This window comes from Motacilla alba, chromosome 2 (genome assembly GCF_015832195.1).
Source record: "Motacilla alba alba isolate MOTALB_02 chromosome 2, Motacilla_alba_V1.0_pri, whole genome shotgun sequence".
NCBI lineage: Eukaryota > Metazoa > Chordata > Aves > Passeriformes > Motacillidae > Motacilla > Motacilla alba.
Window position 1 is genome coordinate 42,605,914 of NC_052017.1, and position 16,917 is coordinate 42,622,830.

At 37.0% G+C, this 16,917-nt stretch overlaps 1 protein-coding gene across 10 annotated transcripts in view; it reads left to right on the forward strand.

Moving 5' to 3' along the window:
• ATP2C1 (ATPase secretory pathway Ca2+ transporting 1) overlaps positions 1-16,917 on the forward strand; it is a 62,264-nt gene that overhangs the window by 25,608 nt on the left and 19,739 nt on the right. For all 10 annotated transcript variants that reach the window (XM_038161087.1, XM_038161142.1, XM_038161133.1 and 7 more), the window contains 8 exons: positions 6,857-6,967; positions 7,873-7,989; positions 9,565-9,654; positions 12,405-12,440; positions 13,330-13,391; positions 13,750-13,858; positions 15,617-15,772; positions 16,325-16,393. In XM_038161087.1, the coding sequence (XP_038017015.1) occupies positions 6,857-6,967; positions 7,873-7,989; positions 9,565-9,654; positions 12,405-12,440; positions 13,330-13,391; positions 13,750-13,858; positions 15,617-15,772; positions 16,325-16,393 (750 nt within the window). The remainder of the gene's footprint in view (positions 1-6,856; positions 6,968-7,872; positions 7,990-9,564; positions 9,655-12,404; positions 12,441-13,329; positions 13,392-13,749; positions 13,859-15,616; positions 15,773-16,324; positions 16,394-16,917) is intronic.

The following is a 16,917-nucleotide window of genomic DNA, read 5'->3' on the forward strand; positions in this document are numbered from 1 at the left end:
AAGTATTATGAAATGACACACAATAGCAAGGGTCTGAAACTGTGACCTCCCAGGATAAAATTACTCTACAAGGAGAACTCATTAATGCAAAATATTGTTTTTCTTTCCTTCTGGCTTTTTTAGAGTCAGAACTTTTCTGTGTGAACTTCCTTTGATGTGGGGGCTCCTGGTAAATGTTTTAACTAAAATACTGTTGAATAGGAACAAATTTTTTTTGACTGTTAGAATACAGGGTTGCTTCAGCTGTTTCCCCAGAAGTGAAAAATCATCACACTTTTCCAGAGGAGTATCTTAAAAAAAAGACAGTAGACAGTAACTTCAAAGCCTTCAAAAAGTATTTCTTTTTTTGAGCAAACAGTGCCTGGTAGAAAACAAGAGGCTCATTAGTTTGCAGACTTCAGTCTTTTGTGGGGTGAGAAGGGACAGCTCTTTGCAGTGACAAGCAAAATACTCTTTTTGCAAATTGGTCGTGGGTGTTTGTGTCGAGTAAGTGTTGGCTCGTCTTGTTCTGAAAGCCTTATTTCCCACAGAGATATGTGTCAGGGTTTAATGCTCTCTGACCAGGTTATTTTAGATAACCCACATAAGGAGGGTGCAACACTGAATATTAGGGCAACAAAACTGGTGGAGGTCTGAAGCACAAGTCAGACCTTCACCAGGTGAGGAAGCAGCTGAGGGAGCTGGAGTTTAGTCTGGAGAAAAGGAGGAGGAGGGAAGACCTTATTGCCCTCTAGAACTGCCCGTAAGGAGGGGGTAGCCCGGTGTGGGTTGGTCTCTTCTCTCAGGCAGCTCATGACAGGACAAGAGGACATATCCTCAAGTCGTGCCTAGGGGAGGTTTAGCTTGGACATTAGGAGGAATTTCTTCACAAAAAGGGTGATTAGACACTGGAGTGGACTATCCAGGGAGATGGTGGAGTTGCTGTCCCTGGAGGTGTTTAAGGAAAGGCTGGATGTGGCACTCAGTGCCATGGTCTGGTCACCATGGTGCTATTTGGCCATAAGTTGGGCCCTGATCTCAGAGGTTTTTCCAGCCTGATTGATTCTGTGATATCAAATGTGTGTGTTTGAAGATACTTGATGTTATGTGGGTTTTTTGATTTAGCAGAAGGACACATGCATATTATGTATTCAGTATATTTTATAAGTAAAGTTTGTAATTAGCAAAATGTAGACATTTTAATTCACAGTTCAATTGCAATACCAATGTGATTCCCATTTCCTGTCTCTGTGATATATACACCATTGTCATGCTGGGCATCCCTCATCACCAGAAGGGATTGTGTGGGTTGAGACCCCATATGGTGCTCCTGAAATTTTGTGGTTCAGTGCACGTGGTCACTAAACAATGTGAGCCCAACTGCATTGGGGGGGGATGCAAATTCAGACATTAGCATTCTTTTGATGAAATTGTGGAGAAACATTCACACCACCAGTTGATCCACTCAGCTGACTGAGGTGTTTTTCCAAAGCAAAGGCCACCCTCCTGTCCCACTGTGTAGAGGTCAAGTCAGCCTCTTGGCAACAGGGTGGTTTGTCACACCCTGCCATGTTTCCTGAGCTTCATGGGTGCTTCACCACCCTCGCTCATCTCCTACAAGCCTTCTGCTACAGGGCTTTGTGGTCTACAGGGCTTTGTGGTCAGTCACTGTACTTGAGTATCGTTTGAGGCTCATTTGAGAAGTTGCTGGCCAATCATAGTTGGTCTTCATGATTTAATCACATACAAGGTACAAACACTCTGTAAAGATAAAGCCTTTCTCAAGATATCTTCCAATTTTATGCACATAATTTAAATATAAATAAATTCGTTCAAAAGCCAAGAATAAGACAGTAAAAATCAGAGTTTACTTAAGGTAAATATGTGCTTGACTGCATTTATAGTTTGTGAACTTGATTGCACTGGGTTTTATTTATTTTATTAAGTTTCTGTGTGCCACACTCAGCTGCTTCTGCCTGTTTCTTCTGCTAGCGTAACTGGTTAATTTCTCTGAATTTAATTCCTGTTAAAATCTGGTGGAATCTCACAGATAAAATCGAGTCATAGTCACAACCATGTTGAGTATTGCTGGTTTCAAAATGGTCTGAGGGTTCTTTCTGTGCTCCTGTCTGCCTTACCTCCACTTTTGGAATTCTGCTGTTGCTTCAGGGGTTTGCTTCTGGCTGTACAGTTGGTCTAGGATTTACTGTAACTATTAAGTGTGCCTAATGCCCTTTTTTTGTGTGTGTGTGTGCTTGGCTTTTTGTGTCTTGTCATCACTTGGCCATGATTCCATGGCTGGGATTTGTATTGAGGTTCCAGAAGCACTTTGCCTTCTAAACAAGAGGGGGAGGGAAAGATGGCATAAACATCTAGTGAGATAGGTATTTTTAAGGGCATTGTTAGCTAGTCACTCTGTGGAATCACTGTTGTGATGCTGAGCAATGATCTATTGAAATAAAGAGCTTGACAGCTTAACATAGATAAGATAGTTCTGCTTAAAGGAGAAAGTTAAAAATATGCATCTCCAAAACCTCTAGCCACAATGTCCTAATCAGCAGGAGAGGATTTTGCAGTGATTCTTCATATCTGATGGAACTGACAGAAAAAAAGGATTACTTCCATTCTGGGTAGTCTTTTCCTTAAAGATGCGTTTTGCAGGCAAGAGTCTTTGCCTAGTGGGAACTGTGTCCAAAGGTTGTGTGCATCCACGGGGAGAGTCAGACCTCTGTGCCCACTGATATCTAGTTGATCTCTAGTTCTGTGTGTTTTCAGGATTCCAGATAGTGCAGAAGAGCACTTGGTATTCAAGTATCTTACTGTATGCATGGGTGTCTGTGTTGCCCCTGTGCACCTATTATCCACACTCTGAATTGTACAGCCTTGGAGAAGAACATGCTTTTTAGGATCTGAGCTTTTTAAACCTTTCAGTGTATATCACGCATAGCTTGATCATATAGAAAGTTCAGAAAATGGGAAGCATGTTTCAGTCTGGTGTTGAGTGTAATACCTTTTATTATATTCAACACTACTGTTTTTTTGCAGTGTGGGGAAGGTAGATAAAAAATGAAACCTAATTCTTGTGGTAGGTGAGGAAGTCCCTATTCTTTTGGGATCCCAGTAAAGAAAGGCATGAAAAGCAGATGATTATGAATAACTGAGAAAAGGCAATAAAAAGGTATAAAATTATATGCCCTTTCTGATGCTGGGAATCTTGAGATGATGCAGCTTTGGAAGGATCTCTCGTCAGAGCATGGCACCTTGTAGATCTTGTTTGCTCATTGTTCATTAGTACTGTTATGGGGTTTTACAGTACAGAGTCATCCATCACTGATGGTAGTCAGGTCTGGAATCAGAGCTTTGAAGTGTCCCATGGACGAAGTGCTCTAATATCCTTACCTCATTAATAAAACTGCAGTTCCTGAGCAAGGTGCATATAATATTTCAAGTGGGAAAGACAGCACACTGTACAGATACTTAAAATGAAATGCACATTGGTTAGTTACACATTGATTAGGTGGACATTCATTAATTGTGCTATTGATTGGGCACAGCATGACTCAGTAATGATCACACAGTATCCGTGATAATCACGTACCTGAATGTGGGTCACTGGCTGCTCACACAGTAATAATCTTCCAGGCGGATCATTACAAACGAGTTGAAAGGTCTTTGCAGTACTTGTATGGCTTGAAAGGGGTTCAGTTTTACAGGGGTTGATGGGACAGATTCAGACAGATTTAGTGAGCTGTTCAGATGGACCTGAAGATTCAGAAGGAATCTCAAAGAATTAAAATTTCTTTCAGTACCTCAACTTAAATTTCATTTTTATTGTGAACATCTGGGATTTTTTTTTCACTTTTGCTGTTCTCTATAGATTTGTTTCTCTACTACCTTTGTATTTCATACTTGTAGGTCAGTTGAGTACCTTTATATAACATTTGGAGGGCTTTATACTAGCTAATTAGCCAAAGTGTTTTGGTCACCAGTTTGTCTAAAAATAGATTTTGCTGTGAGGGTGTTCTGAATTTTTAGACTGCTCTCGGTGAATGTGGGTCCTTCCATTTGCATTCTCTGAGCAAGAAGAGCTAAAATTTTCCTTAAAAATAATTGTGAAAATATACTGAGGTCAGTGAGCCCAGCTGATGGCTAATGGACTCATCCTGCTGAGCTGAGAAAAGCAATGGTAGAGATAAGCTGTTGCTGCTTCATATTGGTCATGGTAGAAGGAAGGTAGGTGGGCTCTTGTAGCCTATGAGAAAGAAGAAACAGTTACACATTGCTGTTGACTAGTTGACTAGATTTTTCCATCCGAGGAAACAGAAGGGAACTCTGAATTTCTGGTAGTTTAAGCCTTCCAGACAAATTTGTATTTATTTTGATAAACATCCTTTGGTCACAGTTCCATGGTCGTATGATTGATGCATATTTCTTGGCCTAGAAATGATGGTATGTGCTTTGGAAGTGATCCAAGAAAAGCCCTTCCTGAGGCAGTGGCGTATTTTTGTTAGTTAGCATCCTGCTGCTTTGTTCCTTGGTGGAATTAGCTGCAAGTGGGGAATGGAAAGCTGTAGGCATAGAAGCTTCAGTGGTGATGTGTTTGCTGCCTATCCAATACCTGACATCGGCCAGCATAATTTCTTAGCCCATATTTTCTTTATCCATTAAAAAACTTGGCCTGCAATGAAATACTGAACTATTTTAAGGTATCAACTGATGAATGATGGAAAATTAATTGCAGCATAGGATGGAAAGAAATTTTGCTATGTGTGGGTTGTCTCCTTTAGTACAGAGCACTGTGCTTCTGGGAATAGCTTCTGTTGGATGCCTTAAAAGGTGTTGTGGGGGCCCAGATCTCGGATGGGCAGCAGTGCAAAGGGCTGTAAAGAGCACTTGCCAGAAGTATAGAATAAATAATTTTTCTAGTTTTGTGGAAGTAAAAGATGCATACTAAAAGCAAAATCATTTGCTTTAATACAGTTAGTGTGATCCAGCAGATAGCAAGCCCAGCTGTTTTTCAGACCTAAATCTGTTGGTGTAACCCACTTTATACTTTGTCAGGGGAGCAGTGATTGATTTCTCATCGGCTAAGCAATTGAAATTTAATTTTTGGCAGTGTTAGACATTTGAAGCTGTTCTTTTTTGAACTGCAAGTTAGTTTAATCTACAAAGATTGTAGAGGGTTTTTAGAAATTGGATGAGGATCCATGCAGAATTATTGTACCATGTGTAATTCTGCTTTGGTGAAAGAAGCTGGTTATAAAAAGACTTTCTGAGCCTTTATCTTTCTGATTCTGTATCAGATTTTCTCTGTAGATTTTTTTTCCACCACATACAGTAGAGCGTTCTTTGTAAAAGTGGGAGATAATGTGAATGAAATACATCCACTATGACTGGCTTTTTTTGAGTCTGACACAAAAAGGTTGTCAAAATAAGCATTGTTGTTGCACTGTAGTTCTGTGCTAATGAAGATTTATTTGGAAAACAAACCTGGTCTCTGAGAGAACCTTAACATTTCTGTTTAAGAATATTTAAATTTTTAAAATAATATTTTAAAAATGTTATTAGATTTCCTGAAGCCCTAATTGAAAATATTAGTTATTAGTTATAAAAAGGGCACAGTTATGTGCCCTTTTTTGGAGTTGTTGTTTGTGTTTAGCAATGAAGTCAGTTGTTACAGGGAAAAATCTTTTTCTCAGCCCTGAAATTTGTAATGGCTGTCAGTTCATTTCTGCCTGCCCTTACTGGGAAGGCATGGTTGCTCAGCATTTTTGTTGAGAATGTGGAATCATGTCGGTCAAAGTCATATGTTTGTGGGCTTGTTTTGGAGCAGCACCTAGGCTTAATGGTTTTTTGCCAGAAAGTGATGTTTGGTAGCTACCAAGAAAATTAGCTACGATCATAGAGCACATGGCCAACAGCTTGCAATATAGAAAATGAAGATTGCCATACCTTTTCTGGGACATAAAGTGCTGGAATCTCTTAATGTGTTGTCATTTTTAGTTACTTGAGTTTTAAGTTTCAGCACCCATAGAGGAGTTACATACAATACAGTAATTATTTCCTAAAGCATAAACCTGCCGGTTGAAATTCAGTGCAAGTATAATGTGAAAGCCATTTCTGTGGTCTGCATGTTTGCATGTTAGGTCTCTTCCAGTTAATGGTGGGGGGATGTGTGTGCAGCATGAAGTATTAATTGTGGGTGCAGTGAGACAGTGAGCAGGGAAAAAAAAGAGTATCACTCCATCTTCTCATGAAAACAAAACTCAGAAACTCCGAAGTTTCATGAAATATCAAAGCAGTGCTGGCCTATGCAATCAATGTTGCTATTGTGTTCTTCCACCGTTCACAAAATTTTAGCTTCTTAAAATTACAGAAAACATTACTTTTTATAGTATTGATTTGAAGCTTTTGTACTGCAGTCAAGTTTTATGGCTTCACTTGCATCTGTACTCTTATTTTAAGGTTTTCTTACTGGTATTTCTTCTTTCTTTATGTACAAGAAAATGTAAATAGGCTTGCTTAGAGCACCTTCATTAATGACTATAAAGTAGGGGCGGGGAGTGAAATTTATCTGGAGTGACTTTCTGACTAGATATTGATGATAATGAGCTAAAGCATTATTAAGTTATTTTCCTGTTAGGATCTTTGCCATCACTGAACATGTGACAGAAATTATTGTTCTCACTTGCATGCCCGGTGTTTTATTATTGCAGGTGGTAACTGCATGAAAATAAGAAGAATTGTAGATTATTTAAGTGCAATGTTTATAAAAAACTGCCTTTGAATGGTATAAATACTGGATTGCTCTGGCATGCGTGGTTTAAAATAAAACACTAGCACTCTTCTTCCCTTCAGACTTTGGTTTTGTTTCTAGGTTGCACGTCTTCAAAAATTCCCTGATGGTGACAATGAGACAATGATTCCTGTACTGTCTTCAAAAAAAGCAAGTGAATTGCCAGTTGATGAAGTAGCAAGTATTCTGCAGGTAAGTAGTTTTTTCATATCAAAAGAATGTATTGATGTTAGCAAACAATAAGTTTGATATTTCTTAAAGACAGATCTTGTAATTGAAAGGTGATGCATTATCATGCAATTTGATGTTACTTGCTTCTAAAAGCAAGTTGATTTTTAATTTGTTACTAGAAATTCTCTAATCTCTTAATATTTAAGAAAAAAAAATCGTGCTTTTGCAGCTGGAGTGAGATTAAACTTGAAAATGTTTGGATTTGTCTGCTTTGAACATGGCAATTTGTTAATAAAAATCCTAGAGTCAATCTTGCTATAAAATTCTGTCCTGGGTTTTTCTTTTTTTATTGCTTCCATTTCTCTAAGGAATCTTTAATGTTCTTAATTTATTTTGGTAGCCTCCATCTTAAGTGGAGAAACAGGACTGAGAAAGCTACCCATTGACAGATTTATGAACCATTCAATCTGGGTTAATTTTCGTGATAGATGGTCTTTTTTCATTTTCTGTATGCTCGACTGCTTGAGGAGTACACCATGATAAATGTTGGTCACTGACAACTCGAGATTTTGAAGCTATTGCAGTCATTTGGCTGAGTCACTGAACTGACATAACCCTCGAGAGTCTGAAGGATGCCCACCGTTTGGTTTGTTGTAGAGTTTTTTGCAGGGTAGATCAGCAGTCATTTACAGATGTGAAGCAACATCTGCTTCCGTAGTTCTTCTGTGAATTTTTGTTTGGATTCCTTAAATACTGCCAGCATTTTAAAACAATAGTTAGCTTTTATTGTCATACAAACAGTAGTACCAAGCTTGTCTTTCTGATGTTGCCCAAATTCGTATAATTGAAGGCTGTGTATTTGGGTGTGAGAATTTACCCCAGCTTCTCAGTGTAATTGCTGTTTCATTCTTTGCATATTTTAATAGGCTAATCTTCAGAATGGCTTAAAAAACTGTGAAGTTTGTCATAGACGGGCATTCCATGGGTGGAATGAATTTGATATTAGTGAAGATGAACCACTGTGGAAAAAATATATATCCCAGGTGAAGATTTATGTCCTTTTTGCTTTTTGGTTTTAGTACTTTTCGGTAGTTTTGCTCTTTATTTTATTTTGCTTAGCTTTTGTATATATGAGCATATTTTGATAAAAGTGGGAAAAATCTAGTTGAATGGGAAACTACAGCTTATAAATAAATTTTACATCTAGTTTACCTATATCTAGTTTACCTGAAAAAGCTTTTACTTAGACATGTATCTATAAACATCATAGTGTTTTGATTGTGATTTGTTCTTAAATGTATGTTCATAGCTATCCAAAGGGCGCCATTCATAACTAGCCTGAGGGTTAGAAAAGCAGAATAAACTTCCCTGTAGTCAAACTTGGTCCTGAGTTGTACTAAGATCAGAGAACAATGCATATGACCGTTGGTAAATATTTAAATGGAATGTGAAATGTGAAGAACTTGATAGGAAATTTCAAGCAAAACGGCTGCCTTTGATCTGAGGGTGGAGGTGGGACCAGCCTTGATTCTGGTGTTGAGCAGAATTGGCAAAAGTCAAGTGTGAATTTGTTTCTTACCAGTGTGATATATCTCAAATACATGTATACATATCTGATGTGAAAGTGTCACTACTTTCTCCTGCCTACCCATTCCACCCCCAGCTATGCAAGATATTTATACAGATGATTCTTCTAAAGAATTTGTAATGTTAAACATTTTGGTCTATGTTTGCTGCACCTTGGCTGTGCAGTAGTGCAACCCTGAAGTTGCACTCTGTGGTTGACTCTGTGCTCCTTGGGAGAGATTAAAAAGACATTCAGTGCTCTGATGATGGTAGTGGTGGGAACACATCCCATCCTGCCTGTACTCTGGCATTAATGCTTTATTTTCAAGTGTGTAGGGTCAATTACTCAGATACAACAGAACACTTCTAAGGCATATTGCCCAGGACTATTTCAGATGGGATTTATTGAGATTCATACTTGATTTGAGTGTGCTTATCAGATCTGCTTTTGGAATGTTCTTCAACTGAATTGTAGGAATGTTCTTTTTTTGTACCGTTTCTCAAAAAAAAATCAGCACATTAGCAACCAGCTGTCATAGAAGAAAGATCCCTTATTGTTTTCGCCTTAAAAAACTGTGGAAATCGTATGATCTGAAAGGAAAACTTTTGTCTTGTAAAAGAAGAACTCATGAATTGAAAGTTAAGAAATATATTGTTACCTTAACAGCGATCAGTTGCTGGAAGAGGATCAGTCTTTTACCTCAAAGACATTTTGAATGTATTTTAGGCTTCTTTTTGTAGGTTTAAATACAGTATAAACAGTTATAGGAGATTATTCTTTTTGCATTTAAAATGTGAATCAAGAAATGTAAGAAACATTTTCTTCCTGTTACATATTGAATACAGTCTATTCAAGGTCTTTGATATTTAAAAGAAAATGCCTCAAGTAAGCATCTGAACTGTAGAGTTAGCTTTTCTTTGCACTGCTAGGTTATAAATATTTTAATAATGGAATAATATGTTTCAGAAATAGGTCTGGTGTGCTTTGAGGGGTAGGTAAAATGGCCTTTCTGTCAAGAGTGTGGCTGAATTACTCTTCTGTTTCATTTCAGTTTAAAAATCCCCTTATTATGCTTCTCCTGGCATCTGCAGTCATCAGTGTTGTAATGCATCAGTTTGATGATGCTGTCAGTATTACTGTGGTAAGCAACTAAAATTCTGTCTTGGTTGGGAGTTCTTGGGAATGTGTGACCACAAGTTCAGCATCACCAGAATGCCCGTGTGGGTTGGGATCAGTTGATTGCAGTTACTGAGTTGGATTTGTGTGTTATCATTAAATCCATTTAGTTCATGACTGGATTTTGGTTTTTTTCTTTTCTTTGAGAGCAGCAATACATATCAAAATGCATCCATGAATAATTTTTGGCTGCTTCTTGCATCTTTTCTATCGGTAAAATGCCTGTCTTTGGGCATTTGTTCAGAGCAGCAATTTTTGGCGTATTCTGTGTAATTTTAATCTAAAATTATGCTTTAATTTCAAATTGAAGCCAACAAAAGCCTTCTGTGAATATACTTGAAAGATGTAATCTTTTAAAACATGAAGAAGTAAAACCTGAACTGTCTCGAAATCACAGAAGAAAGAAGCTAAAGTAATAAATTTTTGTAGAAGGTTGCAGTTAAATAGGGTGCTAAACTAGTGAGCCAAATATAGTACTCGTAACTGTTTGTCACTGCAATTGGCACAGAGAAGAAAACTGTAATTCCTTTGACCTTTTAGGGGTCATAGGTGGTGACTGAAAATTGTGATTTCAGTATGACTAGAGGCACGTCCTAGCTGGGTTTTTTTTCTGGTTTTTCTTACCTCTGCACTTTCTGTGTTGACTCTACTTTTGTACATAACTCAGGGTAACTGGAGGTTTGCTCCTAACCCCTCTAATTTTTTATGAAGAATAGTTGCATTTGAAAGATAACCTGTGTGGCCTCTTGAAGGTAAAACTTGCAATTTTGAATTTTAGTGTTAATTTGGAATAGCTTGTTTTGTTCCTAAGTTGGATGTAGGCAAATTGTTGTATTATGAAATATATTTAATTATTGTGGCTGAAAGTTGACTTATTTCATGGTTTTTTTTTTTTCCCTTGGTTAGTGCCTTTAATTCTATTTCTTAACCCTTTTGAGCAAGGCAATGGGAAAAAACCAAGGCAGTTAGTGTGAGAGAGCAGTAATTTCTGCATTCTTTGTTACAGCCTGGGAAGAAATCTTTTAATAGCCTTGTGAACATTGGTAGAAATATCTTAAAATATGGAGAAAAAGTGTGATTGAGTTAAAGTTATCAGCTGTGGGTTTTGTCTAAATTCTGACTAAACTTTGTACTATTTTGTCTTGTTATTATCAATAATGCCCACTTTGTCACCAAGTGAATATTTGTTCTATTTCATTTTCAGATGATAGTGCACTTTTTCTATGACTGTGCATTGTGTTCAGAGCCTTGGCAACAAAACTCATTTGCTACTAAAGATCAATAACATATATTACTTTTGGTGGCATTGCTGTCTTGAGCTGCTTCTGCCATCCTTTTAGCTCTGCTAGTACAAATGTAAAACCTCTTGATCTGGACTGGGAACTGATGAAGATTAAAAGAAAAAATAAAATAATTAAATACTTTCCATTTGGCTTGCAAATTACAATGGCTTAATTAAACCATTCCACACAGACACAAGCTGAGAGACTGATGAGAGGCTAGGAATGCAAAGCTTTTTCAGGTAGTGCGGTCTGTGGAGTATAATACAGCCTCCAAAAACCATGCAGCTGTTTGGAAATATTCCATGGAAAGATGAAATATATATATATATATAGTTATTTCCTCATATTCAATTGGTGAGACTAATGTTACTATCACAAGTAAGGTGGTTTTATGTGGATTTATTTAAGAGCTCAAGAGAGTTTTTCACTTGCAAAATGTTAATATGTTGGTTATTTTTAGTAGTTGCTGTGTGTACTTGGAGGCTTAATTAATGGTTGTTGTTACGGTGTTATGGTTCTGAAAGAAATCAGTGTAACAACTCAGCTTGAGTAACAAATTCAGTTAATGTAGCAAAACTCAAGATGAGAGTGTATTGAAGGAGAAGATGAGACTTGCTTTACAGCGAACTCTGATCTTTGCTGTTTCCTGAAATAGATTAATTTCATTTGCTCACTTTCACATCACATGCTTAGAAGCCCTGTAATGTTTATGTTGAAGTGTTGCAACCAGAATTGTATGTGGTAGAGGGGACCATGAAGGCTGCTCTTGAGGCCTTAGCACTTATCTTGTATTCCTCCTAATGAGCAACATTTTTTCAGCTTTTTTGTTTTGGATCTCTGACTCCTGTCTGTTTGGGTTTTGCCCGGTGTCCTGTTTCACTCTGGGGTGCCTTGGGCAGAGTTTCTGAGGCTCATCCTCCTTTTGTTCTTGCTAGGCTGTTTTATGGCTCCAGACTGGTTCTTCAGCTTGCTGCCTTTTATCTAGTCTTTCTGTTATCTCGGTATTTGAATGAAACCACGTTGACGTTGCCCTACAGTAGTTAACACACCTTTGTTCTGGTCACAGAAAACACCAGTCAGTTTTTCTGTTTGTGTCATGGGTCTCTTTCCATTGCTGTCTCTTAATCACTGTTTAGAAATGGAAGCAGAGGCAGTTTTTCGAGTTTGCTATCTACATATTAATCTTATTTTTAGTAAAATCAGGTTATTGCATTCTTGGACATCACTGAAGCAGGTGCAGATAGCTAATGGCATTGCTTTTATGACAGACCTGAGAGATACAGAGTGATTATGAGCATGAGAAAATTAGTTTGTTTCCAAATCATCTTGTTAATATGTAGTAACAACTATGACTGAGCAAAATCAAATATGATTGCTTACTTTCATGGTCATTTGGAATGCTTTTATCTCTCCCACTTCTGTTCTCTTGCAGGCAATAGTCATTGTTGTTACAGTTGCCTTCGTTCAGGTAAGACAGCTGTTGTCCAAATAAGATCATTGCTTTTATGGAAACTCCTTTATTAAAAAGACTGAAGCAGTTGTCTTGGTGCATTGTGCTGTGAATGGTTGAGTAATGTGCTTTCATACAAGTCTTTGCCTTTTCTAAAGTGCACGATTTTTCCTGCTTTAACCATGTTGACATTTATGCACCTGTATCAATATTATGCTCAGCAATAAGAGTACTTGTAAGGAAGTCCTTGTAATAAATAGTGTAGAAGTACATAAACATCTAACTTCATAGAAAAGATTTTGAAAATGTAGCTCTTGCTTTAATTTTGAGCAGAAATGGAAACAAAGATTGTCTTGGTTTCCCAAGTCATAAAAAAGTTTTCATTCTGTAAATGCACAGCTTTAGTCAGGGTGTGCCTAAACCAGAATTGCTTTGTGTGTTTGTACTTTATATCTTTAATTATCTTAATTTTGTAACCTGTTTGTCGAGTTAAAGATGAGCTGTGTTGTCTTGGTTCTTCAGGGGGCTAAGAACATGAACACAGTATTTTTGGTACTCATTTGTTAAACTGTAGCATTCAATAATGTCTCTGATCCCTGAGTTTAGAAGCATTCTAGTGAGTTTTACAAAAACCTGAAGCTATTGAAGGAAAATGCAAAGGACCTCAGCTATTTTTTCAGAAGAAATGCATGTAGTGAAATCTGTAAATTTTTCAGTGTTTGGACCATATTTGCTTTTTAAACTATCTAATATAGAATTGTTGAAAGTCATCTCTTATCTGTTTGGAATATTACTTAATACAACTTTATTAATGAAATAAATTTCAGTAGCTGCATTTTATGTTGTGCAAGTTTTCCCTGTTTAAAACGTACCATCTTATTTATTTTTTAAAAAAATGTCTCTGCAGGAATACAGATCAGAAAAATCTCTTGAAGAGCTTAGTAAACTAGTGCCTCCAGAATGCCATTGGTATGTAGTTTTGTCCTTTGAGTCCTAAAGTAAATCATAAGAAGTTTAATAATCTGAAATGAGTAAATGGGAAAGACTTTACTGAACTTAGTTCCTTTGTGTCAAGTTTTTATGCTGACATAGAACACACTTTGCTTTTGCTTATTTTAAAGATTGTTTTATGAGCCTGAAAAACTACGCTGTGTGATTGTGTCTCTGAACCCTTCCAGTGGTGTTACTGATGTGTAAGCTCTGAGAAACAAGCAGCAAGTTAGAAATGTTTTGCTGAAATGCGTAGCACTGCAAAGTGCAATGGTGTGAATGCTTTTCTCAGCCAAAGTGCCAGAGAAGTCACTCTCACTGCTGTTTGTGCCTACAGTGTGCGAGAAGGTCGGGTGGAGCACACACTTGCAAGAGATTTAGTGCCAGGTGATACAGTCTGCCTGTCAGTGGGAGACAGAGTTCCAGCTGATCTACGATTATTTGAGGTATATTCCTAACTTGGATTTAATATTTAGTAACTTTACTTTTTGTGGGACAGAGGGGAAGGGAAGATAGCCACTGAGTACTGAAGTGTTCTTGTTTGAGTTCACCACTACCTTGATAGAAAATTTGAAATAATTATTTTCCAAATGTCACATACCTTCTTAACCAATGTATGTAGTTTTTCACTGTAGGACAGGAGAAAGAATTTTTCAATTTTATATATAATGTATTCTTGAAAATGCTATCTTTTTCCTCTCAATGTTAAATGTGTTGTAAAAACATTGTTTTCAGTCTGAATGCTAAGATATTTTGGCATCTGTTTGAAGGTGATTTTCACTCTTTATTTACATTAAACTTTAAGGTGTAGTTCCACTGTTCTCCAATAGCAGAATATCAGAAAGACTTGTGAAATTGTGCTAGTGTAATCTTTTCTCTCTGACACTTTTTCATCAGTGTGTGTTGTTGTATCTTCTAGTTTACTGAATACTTAATTTGTGGTATTAGCACTGCTGGAAGTGTTTGAGTTGAAGCAATTGCACTATAGCAGTACTTGAACATTCTCTAAAAATGAAGTGGAATGTGTATATATATATATTCATCTGTCATAATTTGGTGGTTTTAGTTGAATAATGCCATTTTTCTGTCATATTTGGCATCCTCAGTTTGCTCAGTGTTTGGGGTTTCTATCCTGTTAAAGTAGTGTCTGGATATAAAAATCTGTATGTCCAGGTTATCCACAGCTGATCGTTAATTAATCAGTGTTCATTTCATAGACAAATTCTAAATTAACTGGTTTCTTGACAAATTTGTTTGGATTGTGTTGTTAGCCTCTGTGGTGTAGTTGGTACTCGAGTGGGTTTATTTTTTATGACTGCAAACACTCTGCTTCCCTTGGCAATTGTGCAGTCCCTGCATTGTTATGAAACTGCTGTTGCAGCAGCACCTACTTTCCTGCTCATATCTGATACCATGCTATGATAGCAGAGTGCTCAGGCCTCTTGCAAAGCAAAGCAGAAATGGAATTAGAAGTTTCTCAGCTGTCTGCAGCCCTTCACTAGATGAGAATTTTTTCCATCGTAAACTATTCTTGCAGATCATTTGAAAATAAGAGCATGTCATCTTATTTCCCTCTGGTGTCTACTGGGCATTGCTACAGGATGGTGGGTTTTAAAAAAACTATATGGAGATCATATTTTCAGAGAAAGAGCTAGATTTGTTCTGCAAATTCTCATTGATGCTGGCCTAGAAAACTGTAGAAGTGATAACCAGGCACTATTTACTTAGGGAAGGCATTCGTACAAGTGAAAACTTTTCTGCACTGGTCTCATTTTTGAGGGACAATCTTGATTTTTAAAATGAATTTGCAGATCTTTCCTGGCCTAGGTTTTCTGTATGTTAATGAGTGGTCCATCAAGTTTTGTGATCATCTTCTCTAAAGCCGGCATATTGAATCAAAAACTAACATACCTGTAACAGTGTAGGCTTGAAACAATTCCTTTTGGTAGTGGTGAAAAATATTTCAGAACTTGTGGCTAAATTTGAACAGTAGCAAAGTGGCATCTTCATCTTCCATCTTTGACTGTGGTGAGAGCTTTGTAGGCATGCTTGCTGCTCTGTTGATCCTTAAAATATTGACATGTCTCCTTATCATATTAATAAATTGGTTATATTTTAATGGTCAAAATTGAGAAACTTACCATTACACTTCCAAATACTTACAACATATTGTAATGGTTTTTTTACCTATTTTGTTTTCAAAGGCTGTGGACCTTTCTATTGACGAATCCAGTCTCACAGGGGAGACAGCTCCTTGCTCTAAATCTACAGCTCCTCAGCCAGCAGCAACCAATGGAGACCTTACTTCTAGGAGCAATATTGCTTTCATGGGGACATTGGTCAGATGTGGAAAAGCAAAGGTAAAATCATTATTGAGAGAGAAGAATATGTTCCATGTTTTAACTATTTGAAGGCAGTTCTTACTTTTTAAGTTTACCTCCCGGTGATTAGTGTGATACTTTGCAGAGCTTTTCTCACTACTGCTTTTTCATACACTAGTTTATTAGAAAACTATGCCTATGAGAGCTCAAATTCATAGGGAGCAGATGATGTGAAACTCCTCTGTCTGGGTTGTAGTGTTTTACTTCTAGAGCTACACTCGTGTGTTTGAAAATGTGTAACAGAACATACAGTTCTGGCTATTGTTAGGTGTTACCAGTTTGAGTTTTGCTACTGGTAATTAGTGAGTACTTCAGCAATGCACAGAAAAGCAAATTGTTTCATTGAGGTAAAATGTTTTTTAGGAAAAATTCCCTACTTGTGACAAGAACTAATTCTATAAACCAAGTTAAAATTTTTATTGGGCTATATGGCATTTATCCATGATTGGAGTCAAATCTGTCAATAACAACAACTAACATTAAAACTTCAGATTTGATTTGGCTTTATGTTGTTTTCTGGGTTTTTTTTAGGGGATAGTTATCGGAACAGGAGAAAACTCTGAATTTGGGGAGGTTTTCAAAATGATGCAAGCAGAAGAGGTAAGATATTTAGAAGCAAAGACATAGTTTGAAAGTGTGTATTTCATTCATTAAAACTTTGAATTTATTCCATAGGAACTTAGTTAATTGCGTTCAGTATTTCCCTTTCCTCTAGTGAAGCAAATCTTTTAGCTCTTGGACATGAAAGTAGTAATTGAATGCAGTGCAACAAAATATCCATAGCTGACCTAAAGATACTAACTGTGAAAATAATACTCTGCACCTGTCTAAATATTGACATAGCTTTCTGTTTTGCTAAATTGAATTTTCTGTAGATTGATTAAAAACATTCCTTCTGAAATATAACTGGCCTTCCAGGGCTCTAATGCCTGTATTTTGAAAATCAGTTTTATTCTTGCTACCAAGAGCTTTTTTGGTCTTGGAGGAAGTGCAGTGGCTTGTAGTTGGCATGATGTTTTGGTTTTTTAATGAAATTTTTTATAAGACCTTTATATTAGATTTGTTGCAGATAACACAAAGCCCTAGAAGAATATTTCTAATAAATATTTTATTTCATTGAAGTA